At 48.4% G+C, this 17,847-nt stretch overlaps 1 protein-coding gene across 2 annotated transcripts in view; it reads left to right on the top strand.

Moving 5' to 3' along the window:
- The window catches only part of LOC309889567 (CBP80/20-dependent translation initiation factor-like), a gene marked incomplete at its 3' end in the record, with an annotated part of 155,751 nt that overhangs the window by 96,009 nt on the left and 41,895 nt on the right, over positions 1-17,847 (top strand). The window contains exons 7-8 of one of the 2 annotated variants that reach the window (XM_082782433.1): positions 10,826-11,267; positions 13,027-13,356. In XM_082782433.1, coding sequence (XP_082638559.1) covers positions 10,826-11,267; positions 13,027-13,356 — 772 coding nt within the window. The remainder of the gene's footprint in view (positions 1-10,825; positions 11,268-13,026; positions 13,357-17,847) is intronic. The other variant, XM_082782434.1, reaches the window with a different exon arrangement.

Raw genomic sequence — 17,847 nt, forward strand, 5'->3', positions numbered from 1 at the left:
AAGCGGTGTCTGGAAATCAGGTTTTCATCCTCCTCCATGCCCTCCTGTCTCCTCCATGCCCTCCCAGGAGCCAGTAGCGAGACATGGAGCCACCGAGGAGGCTTTCCTTGGGGACACAGAGGAAGCAGCCCAAGCCCATGAGGGATGTCCCGGCCACCCACACCGAGGAGCTAAGCTAGCCTGGTGGTGTGTGTCTGTGGGACAGCCCTTCTCTTCAGCAAATTTAGGACCAATGATTCCTTTTTTTTAAGGGCAGAAGTAAGTCTCTGTCTGCACTGATTGGAGGCAGTATGAGCATCTGGCTAAATCACAGTATTAAGAGTGCAGTGATACAATCAAGAGCAATAAACGCCTCTAGCCACCGGAAGCACCTAAGAGTGCTGTTAAATCAGCAGGCTCTGTCCTGCTGAACATTTAGAAACTTTGAAGGAGCAGGGAAGGACAGGCCCCGTGTCCAGGAACACCCGTGCTAAAGGCGCAATTCAGAAATAAGTTGGGGAAGCTGCATGGCCAAAGTCCCACATCTTGGAGAACCACATGAAGAAACCCTTATGGAGGTGCTGGATCTTCGAGGCAGGGGTCCTCCAGGATGCAGAGGTTGTACACAGAAAGGTGGCGAGGCAGCAGCCAGTAATAACTGCATGCCTGCCTCGGAAAGTGGGGCCATGCCAGGGCTGTGGACGAGCCGTGCATCAGCCAAGGTGTTAGTTACAGGCAATTTAGAGACAGATCATTCAGTTTCATTGATTTTGATTGTCCACAACATCGCTGTGAGTTATTACACTAAATTAATTCTCCCAACTGCAGGTCCCCAGAGGGCAATACTGTCTCGGCGGTTTGTTCCTAAAAGGGCTCAGCTGGGTGATTGCGTTACTGCAGCTTAATGAATGGCCGCACGTGAGCTGGTCGCTGGTAATTGCCTGCGCTCCTGGCTGTAGGCGCAGAGTGCATTACACTGAAAATCCTGCACCCAGCCCCGAGATGGCTGGCCTCAGACGTGTGCCACAGGCCAAGCACATGCCTTGCACATCAGCACTTTCCTGTTTGCAATCACCGGAGCAAAGGTGGCGGTGGGCTGGAGCCGGAGGTGAGTGCGAGCAGAAGGGGAGCTGCATTTGGTCACACTGGAGCGCCCCACTCCCTGCCCAGCACACGTCTGGGGCTGCCACCCATCAGCTCTCTCCCCTTCTCCAGGAATTTGCAGCTGGAGGACTGGCAAGGCCACGCTTGTGCCCAGGAGCTCCTCTTGGGTTTTCTTTGTGGGGTTTTGTCAGTGTGCTTTTTGGAACCCATGTGAACTTCTGATACTCACAGCTCCAATAGCCTGACCGCATATAGCATGCATACACTGTATATTATATCAATTTATCAATTATCAATTATATCTCTATATTAGAGAGTCTTTCGATGTTGTAGAACTCGAGGCTGGGAATGACAAGGTCGAGTCCCTTTGGGTTAGGATTGGCAGGGACAACAAGGCTAGTGTCCTGGTCGGGGTCTGCTATAGACCGCCGAACCAGGATGAGGAGACGGATGAGGAGTTCTACAGGCAACTGACAGAAGTTGCGAAATCTTCAGCGCTTGTTCTTGTGGGGGACTTCAACTTCCCTGACATATCCTGGAAGCACAACACAGCCCAGAGAAAGCAGTCTAGAAGGTTTCTGGAGAGTGTGGAAGATAGCTTCCTGACGCAGCTGGTTAGTGAACCTACCAGGGGTGGCGCCCCACTAGACCTTCTCTTCACAAGCAGAGAAGGACTGGTGGAGGATGTGATTGTCGGGAGCTGTCTTGGGCAGAGTGACCATGAAATGGTGGAGTTCACTATTCTTGGCGAGGCCAGGAAGGGGACCAGTAAAACCGCTGTATTGGACTTTCGGAGGGATGACTTTGAGCTGCTCAGGACACTGGTTGGTAGAGTCCCTTGGGAGGCGGTTCTGAAGGGCAGAGGGGTCCAGGAAGGCTGGGCGCTCTTCAAGAGGGAAATCTTAATGGCGCAGGAACGGTCTGTCCCCACGTGCCCAAAGACGAGCTGGCGGGGAAGAAGACCAGCCTGGCTCAACAGAGAATTGTGGCTTGAGCTTAGGAGAAAAAAGAGGGTTTATAATCTTTGGAAAAGTGGGCAGGCCACTAGGGAGGACTATAAGGATGTTGCGAGGCTGTGCAGGGACAAAATTGGGAAGGCCAAAGCTCATCTGGAGCTCAATCTGGCTACTGCCGTTAAAGATAACAAAAAACGTTTTTATAAATACATCATCACAAAAAGGAGGACTAAGGAGAATCTCCATCCTTTACTGGATGCGGGGGGAAACTTAGTTACAAGAGATGAGGAAAAGGTGGAGGTGCTTAATGCCTTCTTTGCCTCAGTCTTTAGCGGCAATACCGGTTGTTCTCTGGATACCCAGTACCCTGAGCTGGTGGAAGGGGATGGGCTGACTCAGGCCGCCCATGCAGCCAAGCACTGCAGCACAAGAGGACTTTCTTTGGACTTCAGCAGAAGACAAGTTTGCTCTTCAGTGCTTTGCTGAGTCTGCTCCAATGGACGTAGTGCCGCATCCTTTCAGCCCAACAGCACTGTCACTGCTCCTGTGGCCCAGCCTGCAGAATGGTCCCTGTGGCTGGGCTGTCCACCACCGTGGTGGGAGCAGCAGTGGGGCCTGATGGTGTGAAGGGATGCTGCAGGAAGGTGCAGGGAGAAATTAGATCTCTTTCTGTGTTTGGAAAGGCTAAATCAATTGGCATCCCATAGCAGAAATAGGGCATTCCATGAGGGACCATGCCTTGCAGCAGTCCTACACCATTTTTTGACAGATTACTGCATGGGCTTCCTGTTTGAAGCCCTCCAACACTGCCCTTTTCTTTTATAGTGGGTCTATGTATGTTGTAAGGGCCAAACAAAATCATATCTAGCAAAGAAAGGCATGATGTCCAGGCCCGAGGGAAGGCTGTCTGCTGCAACTGGGCCCCAGAACCAAGGTGGCGAAGAGAGGAGTTGTTCCCAGGTAGGCGACTTCTCTGAAGATTTCATAATACTCTTCCCAGCAGCCAGATGCTTTTGCTGTGAGCCTCATCAAAAGCATCTCTACCCACATAACGTTTTTGTTGGCTGTGCTGGCCCTCTAGAGTTCATTGCATGTTTTCAGAGATGCATACATGTGAGACTTAAAAGACTCATTACAGCTCAAATGTCCAAAGATGATTGCAGAACCAGATCACCACATTTTGACAGGTGGATTTTCTGTGCTTCCAAAATGCCATGTCTGTCCAGACACTTGGGCTGTTCCTAATGATGGGATAGATTTTGACCTTAGTGACAGAAAAGCATAAAAGAAGTGTGAACAATTTCATTTTTGTTTTCAGAAGTGAACATGACATCTTGTTCCCTTCTCATCTGAGAAAAATGCAAACAAAAATGAAACTGGAGCCAAGCAAAACCAGTTTGAGAGAGAAAGCCAAAGGGAAAACACACAGGAGTCCTGTGTTCTTCATGCTTGGAGCTGGTGGTTGCTGCTTTCTGTGGGGTTTTGTTTTTTTTGATTAAATTGCGTGGAACCATCAAGCTTATTTGATTGTTTCCCACTCTCAGTCATAGCAAGGGTAGAAAGCAGCCATGGCTGGGCTGTAACGTTCCCTGCACCAAACGATAACAGTACATAATGCTGAGTTATCGTTATACGTGCACATACAAAATCATAGGGCCTTTAATGGAAGTAGTTTGGTGAAGAATACTTCTTGGAAGAAGTTGAGGTGTAAAATAGAAATTCAGACCTTTTTCCTCATTAGATTAACAGCAAAATTCCCGATATGCTCCCAGATGGACCTCCAGGACCAGTTTTAGATGCTGTACCATTCCACCAGGTCCTACCTGGGATCCTTCAAGCCCTCCAGTTTGAGCCACAATGTCCCTTAGGTGTCCAAAGACAGTGCCAATGGGCATTTTTGGCTGCAGGTTAGGGCAGATTGGTGCACAAGACTGAGGTCGGAGACACAACATAGTCCATACTGCTTCTAGGGTAGAGGGGCTGTGGTGGCATTCAGCCCCTCTGCAAGAGTATGTGGGGAGGACATGGGGATCTGCTGCAAAGGAGGCTTCTGGTGCACCTCTCCAGGAGCTGTGCTGACTCATCTGGTGCTGTGGCTGATGTGGGTAATGGCAATTCCTAATTAATTGCAGCCATGGTAATAGGAATGCCAATTATGAGATACTTTCAAGGCTCAGCATCATACTCCTGTGCCTCTGCTGGTACGGAGACAAGATACTGACTATGCAGGAGAAAGGATGGAAATGCATCTTCTGTCTCAAAATGCACTGAGGAATGTGTTCAGTCACATACCAGATGGGTGAAAGGAAGGTTTGACCTTGGCCACAGCACTGCTGTTCATTCTCAGCTTCTTGCCCAGGTGTCTGCAGGTATGTATTAGCTGTTAATTGTTGGCCAGCCTTGGTCATGCCCCTTGGCTGTCAGGCACTACACGAAAGCAGGACAAAACCTGTGTCCCTCCCCTTCAAGGAGCACAGCATGCCCAGGAGGGTCTGTCCCATGGAGAGGTGCCTCGGATTGAGGGATAGCCTGATGTCCAGGCAGTTTCTTCAAAGGCAAGAGCCGTGATATCCAGAGCACCCAGTCCCTGAGCCCGCAGGCAATATCTTAGTCTGTTCGACCACACGGAGTGCTCTGCACCGCAGGGTAAATTTCTCAAGTGCCATTGGAGATAGAGCTGCTTACTTCTCAGTATTTAAAGGAATTGCCTAAGCAAATCTCCATGGAGAGACAGGAGAATGTAACCCCGTGTTGTCCTCTGGCTTTCGACATGCCAGACGAGCGGTAGGGGCTCTCAGAGGACTTGTCTAGCTCTAGGGATATGAGCAAAGCTGATGGGAGGGAGCAACTGTGTTTTAGACCACAGCTGTGCACGTGTCTGGAGTTATTTTCCCCAGCCTTGTGCCCCTTTCCTTGGGAGTGAGCAATGCAGTACAACTTGCAGGAATCCCATATTTCTGAGCACATAGGCTGGTAATCACTGAGACCAAAAGATCAAAATGCCGAAAAGACCGAAGCCAAAGATTTGTTTGCATAGGCTCCTCCAACAAAGCAAACATTTGTCAGATCTAAATTCTGTTGAAAGGTATCTCGTTTTGTTAATTTAAAAAAATAAAAATCAGTGGAGAAACAATAGCACAAATGATACAATCCTATTTCCAGCTTGGCAACCCTGACTGTCTCCCCTTGATTTTTAGTACTTGTACAGTTTCTTTGTAACTCTGAATGTCTGTTTAGTTTCCATGTTGACTGATGGCCAAATTCTCAGTCCCACTGAACTCAGTGGGAGTTTTGAGCTGAATCAGAATTGCAAGAGAAAATAGTTATTCAACATGCAACAAAACAGGAGCAACAGGTAGAAGACCATTGTGCTGCAGTGGAGCACAGGAGTGAGTGGGGCAACAGCAGCTGGGTTTTGTGTCTGCAGAGCAAAGGGATGCCCATGTCCCTCGATACCTGTCCGCTTTCCCTGGGGCCTCATGTTCTGTTGAGGTTTTTAGGAGTTCCTCTGCTTGGGAAGAGGCTGATGCTCATCATCACTGGAAGATTTATGTCTTCACCCAGGCATTTTAACAAAGCATTTGGGTGAGGTAGGGTGGAAGAGGTTAATTTTCTACCAAGACTGGTCTACCATAATACAACACTTCAGAACAAATGTGCCCTGAAAGTAATGCAGGTGCCAGGGCTCCTTCTGCTGTGGTTCATGCCAGCAGTGCAGTACTGTCCCTACGGCTGGCCCATGTCACTGGTGCATAAACTGCTGCCAGGGAAGTCACTTCTACAGGATGTTCCTGCAGACCACAGCCTGTCCTGTGGCCTCAGCCAAGAGTCCGTATTTCAAGGATTGCTTTTTGGTCCCCCCACAGTGTTTGGTCCTGCCCTGTATCAGCAGTGTTAAGACAAGGTCAAAGGGGGATGAGTGAAGAGGACAGCCAGTGTTGAAATGCATCTCCTGCCAGTGTTGAAATGCATCTTCCCACACTGAGAGAGCTGCTGTCTCCAGAACCAGCACCTCCTGTGGGTCCTCCAGAATAACCCATGGATTCCCCAAAGTCTTCAGCCCGCAGGTTGGGAAACCCTGTCCCAACAACAGGAGGGACCGAGCGGTGGGAGATCCCTATTCTCATGTCCACCACTTGTCCCTTCTCCTTGCCCTGGTGCCTCCTGGTGCTGCTCCCCATGCAGGCAGCAGATGGGGGACCAGAGCCAAGTGATGGACATCGCAAGCCCAAAGCCCTGGGTCTGGAAGTGCCTTTGGGTTCCCGCACGGCACGGTTACCTGAGCGCGGACACTTATCCCAAGTGAGCCGAGCCACCCTCTGGGTGTGTGCGCTCCTGCACAAGCTTGTTTCCATCAGCTTCACCCCCAGCGAGAAGGCAGAGCTGGCTCCAGCCTGCGACCTGGGCTCAGGGGCTCCCATCTCATCCCCCTTCCTGGGGTCTTGGCCTCGGTAGCGCCTCCACTGCATCTGGAAGCAGGGATTGGCCATCCCAATCTGCCAGGCTTTGCAATGCTCTGCAGACAAAAAAAAAATAAATTCTAGATTTGGGCCCTGTTCTACCTCTTTTGGCTTTTTGTTCTGTGAAGAGTCCTATTTCTTCTTGGCTTTTCTTCTTCACTGGGATGTTGGGAAGATAATAGCACTAAACGAGTCTTTGCCTGAATGCTGGATTATTGTCTAGACCCGAGCCTTCTGCCAAGTCACGGACACTGCTTCTTGCTTGCCATTCTCCTTCCTTTGCCTTTTATTTCTAGCATTTTTTTCCTAACTTGTTTAACTCTGGTGTTTTCCGTCCTGTGGTCAGTGACTGCAGAGCTTTGGTTTGCATTAGTGTTTGCTGTGTCCCTTGCCATGTGAATTTTGCCTTTCAGCTATCCTGTATGGGAACAGAGCTGCTTTTGCTCTCCCTGTCTTGTTGTTAAAGCCCCAAACTGAATAATCTTTCACATTCCACATTGAATTAAGTGGGATGTGTCTTTTTTTTCTGTTAAACTTTTTTAATTTTTTTTTTTTTATTTCACAGCTCTTAAACAGAAACTGTTGGGTTTATAGTATCATTATCTTGAGAAAAAATGTCCCTTCACACATTTCTTGCAGGAATTTATGGCAGCGGGAAGAGGCTAAGTTGGCCTCCAGGTCCTTTCCAGACATTATGGTCTACCCCTTCTTATATTAAAACTTCATCTGCCGGCAGCTTTTATCATTTCTTTGCAATATCTGAAATCTAAATGTAGTGACAGTCTATTTGGCTGATCACCCAAGACTGGAAGTGTACCCAAACAATTAAACTCTGATATTGAAGAAGAAAGAGCAAAACCACAGAAAGGTTTTGCTGAGTTGTATCAGCAAAACTTTTGCACATTTAAGCATGTGAGGGCTTAGAGCTAGATAAGGGGTATAACTAACCTTTATTTTGACATTCCCCTTTTAATAAGCATTGCTCTTTATGCATTTCATAAAGTAGTTTATATGATTGCGTTACTGGGAGGAAACAAAGAAATGCCAAGAAAACTTTACATAAAATGGTTGTAGTACTCAACCATTTATGTACTCATAAAATGGTTGTAGGCTCCAGCAAACAGGAAAGCTTCCCAATCTCTTTTTTTTTTTTTTTTTTTAATTTTAATTCCCTGCCATTCAGCTTGCAAAAAAACATGTTGAATATCTCAGAAAACGGGATTCAGTGGTCTGAGACTAAACACAAATTCCTTCCACTGCTACCAAGAACAAGCCTGTTGGGCCTGCCTTGGCCAAACACAAGCCCTTGCTTTTTGTGGTGGAGAGCCAGTTGGCCTCGCAAAGTAGGTTTTAACTCCCTTGGCTGCCAAGGAATACAGATTTGAGGGGCAGCATGATTTGGCAGGCCAGGCTGGGGACGGTTTAGACACTGACCATTGCAATGTATTTGTGAATGGCTGCTTCCTGTGCCCCAACCCACTTAGCTGAGCAGCACAGATATCTGCTGTGAAAATAAAACTAGTTGCTATGTGGGATGTTTAAAATTAATGGAGCTATTCACCCAAACAGAGGTGGGGGTTTGGGGTAAGGGATGAGACTGAGCCACAGAAAAGGGATTGTGACGGCTGCAAAACCAGCAAGGATGTGGCAACATATGGGCACTGCGGTGCCGGCGCGTTTGCTCCTGCAGCCCTGTGCCGATGCCTGTTTGCCTCAGCAAGGAGAAGGGGGAATGGGCTGAAGTTGCGCCAGGGGAGGTTTAGGTTGGATATTAGGAAGAACTTCTTTACTGAAAGGGTTGTTAGGCATTGGAATGGACTGCCCAGGGAAGTGGTTGAGTCACCATCCCTGGAGGTCTTTAAGACGTTTAGATGTAGAGCTTAGGGATATGGTTTAGTGGAGGACTTGTTAGTGTTAGGTCAGAGGTTGGACTAAGTGATCTTGGAGGTCTCTTCCAACCTAGATGATTCTGTGATTCTGTAATTCCGTGATTCTGTGATTCTGTGCTTCTGCCTCGTGGGACCCTGGAGAGGCTGCCCTGTGCCTCCCCAGCACTGCTCCCAAGAGCCTTGTAAGGAGTGGAGCATTTGAGCATCCCACGTGCTCTCTGAGCAAATACCAAGCGTTAAAAAAGCAGCAGGCACACAGGGAGCTGCCACTGCACTTAGGGCTAGCCCTAGCGCCAAGATCTTTAAACAAAGACGGTCGCTGCTGTTTGGTGCCTCAGGGTTAACCCACTCCAAAGGAGCAGCACCAGGTGGCTGTCAGCAGCCCAAAGCCTTGCCCTTCAGGGTGACGAGAGACCTTTAAACTTCCTTCGCTCTTTTTCTGTGCACGTATGTGTGTGTTGCAAGCCCTGATAATCTTGTCTTCACAGCCTGTGTGGAAATCTGAAATGTCCACGTTCACAGAATCACAGAATCACAGAATCTCTAGGTTGGAAGAGACCTCAAGATCATCGAGTCCAACCTCTGACCTAACGCTAACAGTCCCAGCTAAACCATATCCCTAAGCTCTACATCTAAACGTCTTTTAAAGACCTCCAGGGATGGTGACTCCACCACTTCCCTGGGCAGCCTGTTCCAATGCCTCACAACCCTTTCAGTAAAGAAGTTCTTCCTAACATCCAACCTAAAGCTCCCCTGGTGCAACTTTAGCCCATTCCCCCTTATCCTGTCACCAGGCACGTGGGAGAACAGACCAACCCCCACCTCGCTACAGCCTCCTTTGAGGTACCTGTAGAGAGTGATAAGGTCACCCCTGAGCCTCCTCTTCTCCAGGCTGAACAAGCCCAGCTCCCTCAGCCGCTCCTCGTAGGACTTGTTCGCCAGACCCCTCACCAGCTTCGTCGCCCTTCTCTGGACTCGCTCAAGCACCTCGATGTCCTTCTTGTAGCAAGGGGCCCAAAACTGAACACAGTACTCGAGGTGCGGCCTAAGTTCAGTGGGAGGGTGCAAGACACTCTGGCCACATCTGCTGGCAGGAATTTCACTCCAGCTTCCTGGAGGAGGGAGCAAGAGGAAAGTTTCCTCACCCTTGGGCTGTTTTTTCACAGCTCAGTGCAGTGGCGTCTGCTTCTGAGGAGCCCTGTCATGCCAGGCATATTTCTGGAGATGACACGAGCTTTGAATGCAAAAGCAAAAAGGCTGCCAAAGCATTTCTTCCACTTGGCTGTTGGGTTTTAGGGGACCTGCAGTCTCGGCTACTGCTTGCAGTGAGGGGCGAGCACTGGCTTCTGAGCCATGCTGGTCCCTCCAGCAAACCACTCATGGGCAGTTCCTCCTCTTTGTGCCTGTTGAATGTCCATGTTGCCCACTTTGAGCCACATTCTTACTGCCTCCTGTCCAGATCCACTGGTCCTGGCTCCCCATGCTTCTGGAGCTGAGCGTGGTCCTCAGTTTCTTCATACACATCCCCTGCATAGCAATGATGAAGGACGTGCATAAGGGAAATAGAAGACAGGGCAAAACCATTTGGTGTGGGCACCTCTTTTCCTTGGCAATTTACTTTTTAGCTTTTTTCTTTCTCTGTTAGAAGTTCTTGATAGGCTGGAAATGGCATACTGCAAATGAGCACAGCAATACGCCCAGCTGGTGCAGCGGAGGAGACATGCAGGGGAGCGATACTGCAGGCCAGGCATATCGGGATGACTTGAGAAAAACATGACTTCTGACATTTTTTCCCTGCCTGACTTCCAGCTGCTGCTATGAAACTAACCAAATATTCCCTGGTTTAGTATGGAAGCAAGTCTTCATCTCACAGAGAACCACAGGGCAGCTTTTCCTGGGAACCAAAGTCATGTTATCCAATTACTTATGAAAACTTTCAGATGAAATATGCTAGTTAGTACTGGATCGTGTTAGATACCATTAAATTGGCTCCTCTTTTGCACTTGGGTGACTGGAGAGTCACTCCGAGGGCCAGCCTGTTTTGTTGAGTCAGATGTGCTGGCCCAGTTGGTATAACACTGACCTGCCAAGCAAACATGACATAGTGTAGCATTTTTTAGGTGTCGTGTGGTTTGAGTCTGGGGTTTGTTTCCTTCTCTCCATGAAGGATGCATTTGATGTAGGGGGTTTAGAAACATTAGTTGCTATGAGACAGTGCTGCTGGAGTAATTTATATGAATGCAGAGGGCTGAGATCATTAGGTAGCCTGTTCTTATGTCATCTCCATGACACTGCAGACACTACATGAATGAAGCCATTTTGTGAGTAAATATGGTTACTGGTGCCTGCTCAGAAAAGACCTACCTCATCTTTGTTGCTCTTCTGCTACTAGTCTGTGCAAAAAAGGGCATACTGACCTCTTTCTTTGACTTCCCAGGCGACAGCAGAGACTTCCCGGAGGGAACAAGTCTCAGCAGCACACAGATCATCAGCAAGGCGGCACCAAACACAACAGGGACCACCAGAAACTCTACCAAGGTGGCCAGGCCCCTCACTCCTCAAGCAGGACGGGCTACCACGGCTACAGCCAGAACCGGAGATGGCACCACAACCAGAAGCACTCACCCAACGACAAAGAAATGCACAGAAACGCCAAAGAGACTGAGAATTTGAAAATCGAGGACACCTCTGTCTGCACGGTGTATAATCCAGTGGAGACGCAGCAGGGCCAAGAGGCGGTGGAGAAGCAGTCCCAGCAGTACATCCAGGAGCTGGAGACCAAGAGGAAAGACAGTATTCACGAGCGCATTGGGGAGAGACCCAAGATCAATTTGCTTCAGTCTTCCAAAGACAGGCTGCGGAGGAGACTAAAAGAAAAGGTACTTTTTGGACTTACCTTTTTTCCAAGAGTCTGGCTGCTGGCCATACAGGGTGGGCTGGGCTCAAGGGACGTCTCCATGTAATGCACCCAACTTATCTTAATCTTCCCAGTGTCAACACTTCTGTTGAAGTGTCTTCATGCTTCTTCAGGAGGTTTTTTACTGACACAGTGCTAATAAGGATCTTAGCTTGCCTCCATGGTTGAGGTTGCTACCAGCTTCAGTTTTCCAGGAGGGACTGGGAGCTCGTCCTTATCCCTGCAAACACCCTCGGGGAAGGCTGGGGCATGTTCGAGCTGCAAGGCAGGCACTCCCTCCCCAGAGGCTGATCCCCGCTGACTGCCTCTACTCTGCAGAGCTCATCTGCCTTGCAGAGAGGTCTAAAAAAGGCAATTCATCTCTCCGCAAATACAGAGCGAAATACCAAGCTTTGACTTTTGAGTGCTGAGTATTTGTAGTCAGCTACTTAAAAGTTGATATCCATTTATCTCGGTAATGAATTGAAACTCCCTTATCTTTCCCCTTCCTTCCAGCAACCCAACAATAACAAAACTATTGCTTGCAAGTGATGGAGGAGAATCCAAACAATATTCAACCTCAGATTTCTGAGGAATTCAGAGATCTCCATTTGCCCTATGTGCAACCCAGACTCTTTCTCCTGAGATTCTCTTTTCAGACTGGAAAATGCATTCGTGGGGGTATCTCCAATGAGATTTTCAAAATGTGTAGCAAAAATAACCTGAACATATACAATTCCATGGGAGTGCACGTTGGAAATGTATACCTTTGAATGCATGTGCATTTACTATTTATGTATGTGCCTTGAGGGGGAGGAAGAGATTTTGTTAGTTAGTTTTGTTATTTAAAGCAATGGAAGTATAGCAGAGACTTTCAGAGTATTCACTTCAGTGTCTGCCCTGCAACTTTATAATCTGGTAAGAAACACATCACATAAGCACCCACTCTGGGATGTGTGTAGTTAACCCTGCTGGTCTCCTGATAGCTCCTGCCGGCTGGTGTTGCAATTGTCCAAACAATTGCTACAGGTATGTATGGTATAATCTGTTTTAAGATTGAACCATGGGAGGTGAAGGGAGCAGACCAGAGCAAGCAGGATGCATGCCTTATGATGCAGAGGAAGGGACAAATGCTTAATTAAATATTAAAAAGAAGCAGTAAGTTAGTTCTGTGGTAATGACATGAAGTAAAATGTGTAACAGTCAAGAGATGGAAAAGTTAAGAGTTTTTCTAATGCCTGGAACATGTGACATCTTTGATCCCAATTTAAATCATTAAATATACATTAAAATGTAGATATTTTTGTGGTATTGCTATGTGAGCATTTTGCAAACAAGAATGCACTTTCAAAATAGAGGCAAAAAAAAAAAAAAAAAAAGACCATTATTAGCATGTTCCAGACGGGAAGCTGAGCAGACATGGCCAGAAACCTGTCTGAGACTGTGAAGGCAGTCGGGGTGATCTGACCTTGGTATCCTGGCTCAGAACCCTCAAGCGCATCTTCTCCCTGGGCTGAGGAGGAAAACTCTGGGATTGTGTACTGCGGGAAATGGGGAAATGGAAGATTTCTGGGTCAGGACTCATGTACTTGTGGCTTTCAATGCTGAGATGAGACCATTGTACCTCTAGAGGATGCTCTGATTTTTCTAGGTCTGTTTATATGTCTCCCCAGTCCCTTTTCCCCCTTTGCTGTCTGTGGAAGGACAAGGGCTGATGCATCTGTTTTCTCCTTGTGTAACAGACGCCTTGTCTTTCCCTTTTCACGGACCAGGATGAAGTCACAGTTGAAACCACCAATCCTGAAAAGAACAAAATGGACAAATTAATTGAAATCCTTAACAGCATGAGGAACAACAGCAGTGATGTTGACTCCAAGCTCACCACCTTCATGGAGGAGGCCCAGAACTCCACCAACTCTGAGGAGATGCTGGGGGAGATAGTTAAGACCATCTACCAGAAAGCAGTGACAGACCGCAGCTTTGCTTCCACAGCAGCCAAACTCTGTGACAAAATGGCCCTCTTTATGGTGGAAGGAACCAAATTCCGGAGTCTGCTCCTCAACATGTTGCAGGTAATTAGATGAAATTATTTGGTTAGGCGCGTGCAGCTTTACCCTGCCAGGTCTTACCATGCATTTGGGCAGGAGCTGAGCTTTTACCAAATTCCTTTTAAGCCCAGGAAATGAGAAGATAAGTGTTTCTGCATTTCATTTGTGCCCACCTTTAATAGTTACTGTAGACATTGTTACACCACAGGCATCATCCAGTTGCTCTTCATTCCCATTTCAGGAGCTGTACGTGGAAATACAGTATGTTATGGCAGGGCCCATCTGTGAAAGGAGTGGGTTGCTTGTGGCAGCATCCTCGTGACATGAAGAGAAGTGAGCTTGGCACTTAAAGTGAAGGGTCGTTGCTGCTCTTTTGGGCTCTCTTGCTGTTTTCCCCACACCTCTCAGCACCATGGGTATCACATTATGTCATGGTCCCTGGGAAGGCTGTTGGCCGCATCACCTGGTGGAAGGGCTTGCTCCTGGTTTCTCATTGCACCTTGGACATTAATGATTTGTGTATTTGCTAATTATTTTGAGTGACTTGCTTAGTAGTATAAGCAGCACTGGTTGGTTGTTCTGCTCCAAAAACCATCAGCTACAGCAAAGTTGAGGTGGGAGTGTGCTTTCTGGAGAGGGTGTCACATAGACTTCCGTCTTTTTGCCTCTCTGGAGACAGAGTGTGCAGAGATGAAAGCACAAATTTGCATCTTCACTTTAATTTGCATTTCTGTTTGGCCACTTGCTCACACACACAGCTCATCTGCAGCACGTGTGTACAAGTAGCTCTCATTTTCTCTGTGACTGTTCTCCACACATGCTCGATATTCAGAATTGTGCCTTTTTTTTTGGCACACTTGCCTGCCCTCCTTGCTGTGCCTGTGTGTACCGGGTAGGGGCCAAACACAGCTTTTGGGCAAGTGGGGTGTGGCAGCCACTTGTGCTTCTGATCCTGCTGTGGAGGAGGTGTTGGAAGGAGATGTCTTCCTGCCCTCCAGATACCTTCTCATGTCCGATCAGTAGGCAAAGGGCTGCCAGTCATATTTACAGGGATGGGAGGGAAGAAGCTGTCATCTGCCACCTTCACCGATGTTGCTGTCTGTGGGCAGCAGCATCCAGAACAGCGGTGCTCACTGGGGATATTGGGATTTATTTATTTTTTTCCAGAAATGGAAGCTTGGCCTAGAAATGCATATTTTAAGGAAAATGTTTCTGGCAATGGATTTTCATATGGACATGAGAGGAAAGCTGATAGCCAGTTGTCTGGTAGGTTTGGTTGTCTACCAGATTCAGGGCTCTTAAGTTTTCTGTGCTAGTGATCAGTCTTTTACCTTGGGCAGGTCCTTCCATCTCCCTCTGCCTTGGTTTCCCTCATTTGCAGTAATTCTGGGTCCTGCAACCAGGGTGCTCAGCTGTTTTATTCTGTTTCCGTTGACACAAGCTGATGTGGCTTCATAAACAAGCCTCACAAAAGCCAGCTTGTATTTCTTCTCAAATCTCTTGATATTTTCATTTGAGTACCTGCTCTTGCTTTTGCGACTATATCTACTGGAAGGACTGAGGATGGGGAGGGAAGAGACAAAGGTGATGAGAGGAGTATCTGCAGTTTCACGTGATGTCATAGCAGGGAGATGACATCACGAGAGCAGGGTTTAGAAAGCCCACCTGGATCCGACTTGCACGTAAGTCCGAGGAGATGTGACTCCAAGAAGGGTGAGAGTTTTCCCTCTGCTTTACAGTAGGTGAGGGATGATGTGGAGAGACTGAGTGCTCCAGGAGAGGCTACCTGTGCAACAACCCACAGTGGTGCAAGGTCTGAGCCCAGGCTCTCTCATCTCAGATCAGAGCCCAAATTACAGGAGTTTGCATCCTCTTGTGAAGACCAATGTCAAAGGCTCTCTCCAGAAGTCTGTGAAAGCCAAAACAAGATATGTATAACTAAGAGAGGGAAAAGGCGGATACCTACAAATGTTCTTCACTCATAAGCAACTGGGAGGGATTTAATCTGCTGGAAGCGAAGCCTAGCAAGATGCAAAGGCATGCAGGGAGGACTGTTTCCTACAAGGCTGTCAGGGTGAGCAGAGCCAGTGCCCACCCCATGGAGCTGCTGGGAGCTGTGGTGCTGGCTGAGCTGAGAAGGGGTGAAGACATTTCTGCATGTCACCACTGGAGCAGTAACTCCTAGGGGCTCTCCTGGCCAGGGGCAGCTCATCAAAAGTCCCAGCCTGCTGGTGAGGCTGGAGTTGTCCTTCCCACCAGCCCTTGTGTCTTTGTCCTGGGCCAACCAAGACTTCAATGCCCTGAACCCAGACTGAGGAGCAGATCCAGCTTATGGGGGTGTCATTTAGGGCATCCAAGCATCCCAGATGTTGCTTACCAGGCATGTCCTGGTGTTTGGGGCACAGCAGCCGTGCCCACCATTTCTCCTGCTCCCTGCAAAACAGTTTGAAAGTGGGGAGGAGGCGAGTCACTGGGCTGCTTTTTCATTGGCTTTAAATTTTCATTTTCATTGGCTTTAAATCAAAATGTTGTCTCCTTTTAAGAGGAAAAAAGCTATTTTTAAGGAGGAAAACATGGTCTTGGTGCAAGACAAGAGTGCAGCCAAGGCACATGGTTCCTGACACCGGCTCGTCCCCAGCAGGTGGCTGCTGTGTGCAGTGACCATGCCCCTTCTGAGTGAATCTATCCCTGAATTCATTGCAGTTAGGTGAGAACAGCATTTCTCAAGCATCTTTGCAGCCAAGCCCTTGAGAGGCAGCTGGGGATGGTTGTGGCCATGGAAGCAGGAGAGCATGGGCATGCAGCACTGCCCTAGGATGCACAGAGGTGGGCAGGATGAGTCCTTTCTCACCTGACAGCCAGAGCATCTGTGGGCAGGGAGCTCTGTGGCCACCAGACACTCAAGGAAACCATCCGTCTCTTTTATTTCCTTTGGCCATGATGGAGGAGGGCTTCTTAAGTTCAGTTTTATGGCTAAGCACCACACAACTGCCCAATACACTTGTCATTTTTTAAATAGTAGTGCTTTTTAATGCTAGGTTATTTTCCTTTTCCTGGGATTAGAGGTTTTTAAGGCTCCATAGCTGATACACGGATTGCATGACTCAGGCAGTTCAACCACCGACAGAACTGCGCATAAGTCACATAATCGCCCTGCTGCAGAAATAATTTTGCCCTAAAGATAGGTTTTAAAAAATAGGTTCCCAGGGAATATTCCAGTGTCTGCACCAGAGCTGAGAGAAATTGTGCGTCAGGAGAAGACAGCAAGTTCAGGTGTCGGCCTTCTGTAAAGATGAAATCACCGAACGGGGATGAGTTCTGGTGACCCGTTTGTATCAGGGTTCCCTGGCAGGGTTACCTGGAATTTCTCCTTGCATCTTCAGGAACAAGTGGGATCGTCACTGTCTATGTGTCTCAGTGCACTGCCATACACAGCACAGGGAGGCTAGCCCTGTGCATTAAAACGTTGGAAAAAGCCTACAAGGAGAAACGTGCACATTTCTGTTACCACTAATCCCAACCAAGATCAGTTGTGTGGTGTTTTTGTTTTTTTTTCCAGTAGGCTGTGTGCAGATGTGGCAGAACCCCTGCTTTCCCCAGGGATGGCTGGGAGGAGGTACCCCCCTGGCAAGATGTCATAAGTCACAGAGCAGACCTGAGATCCGGTGTCACCTTGCTTTCATCATTTACTGCAACTGAAACAGCTGGGAGCTGCTCAGCAGGCTGTTACAGCAGCGGTGCCAGGGTGAACCTGTGTTGTGTTTTGGTTTTGAATGATGGTGACATTCAGCAACAAGGAAAACAGGCAAAGAAACAAACAAACAAACAAAAAAGAAAATCAGTATTTATTGTAAGCTAGGGTAACTCCACATTGCTTTTCTTATTGCCCTGGACACAACAGATGGGTTTGCCTGAGCAATATAAAAAAGATAGAAAGAGCAGAGCTAAAGCAGGATCCAGCAGTGATGGCCAGAAGCAGAAGGATGTTACCCAAAAGGAGAAGAGGATGGCAGCCCCTCTGGGCTGGGGAGGACCCTTCCAACTTGCCCTCTGTAGTGGGTTTACGTGGCAAGGTTTTGGTAGCAGGGAGCCATAGGGGTGGTTTCTGTGAGAAAGATCTAGAAGCTGCCCCATGTTTGGGAAGGGCCCCATTGTTTTCCAGATCTGAGCCAATAAGCGATGTTGTTTTGCGCCTCTATGAGAGCATATTTAAGACAGGGAAAAAACGCTGCGCCAGACAGCAGCCGGGAGTGAGAGAACAGCCTTGCAGGTGCCAAGGTCAGTGTAGAAGGAGGGGGAGAGGTGCTCCAGGCGCCGGAGCAGAAGTCCCCTGCGGTCTGTGGTGAGGACCATGGTGAAGCAGGATGTCCCCCTGCAGCCCATGGAGTACCACGGTGGAGCAGGGTTCCATGTTGCAGCCCGTGGAGGAGACCACGGTGGAGCAGGTGGACGTGCACCGACAGAAGCTGCGGCCTGTGGAAGACCCCTGCCGGAGCAGATTCCGGGCCGGACCTG

Source organism: Aythya marila (genome assembly GCF_965140915.1).
Source record: "Aythya marila genome assembly, chromosome: W".
Lineage (NCBI taxonomy): Eukaryota > Metazoa > Chordata > Aves > Anseriformes > Anatidae > Aythya > Aythya marila.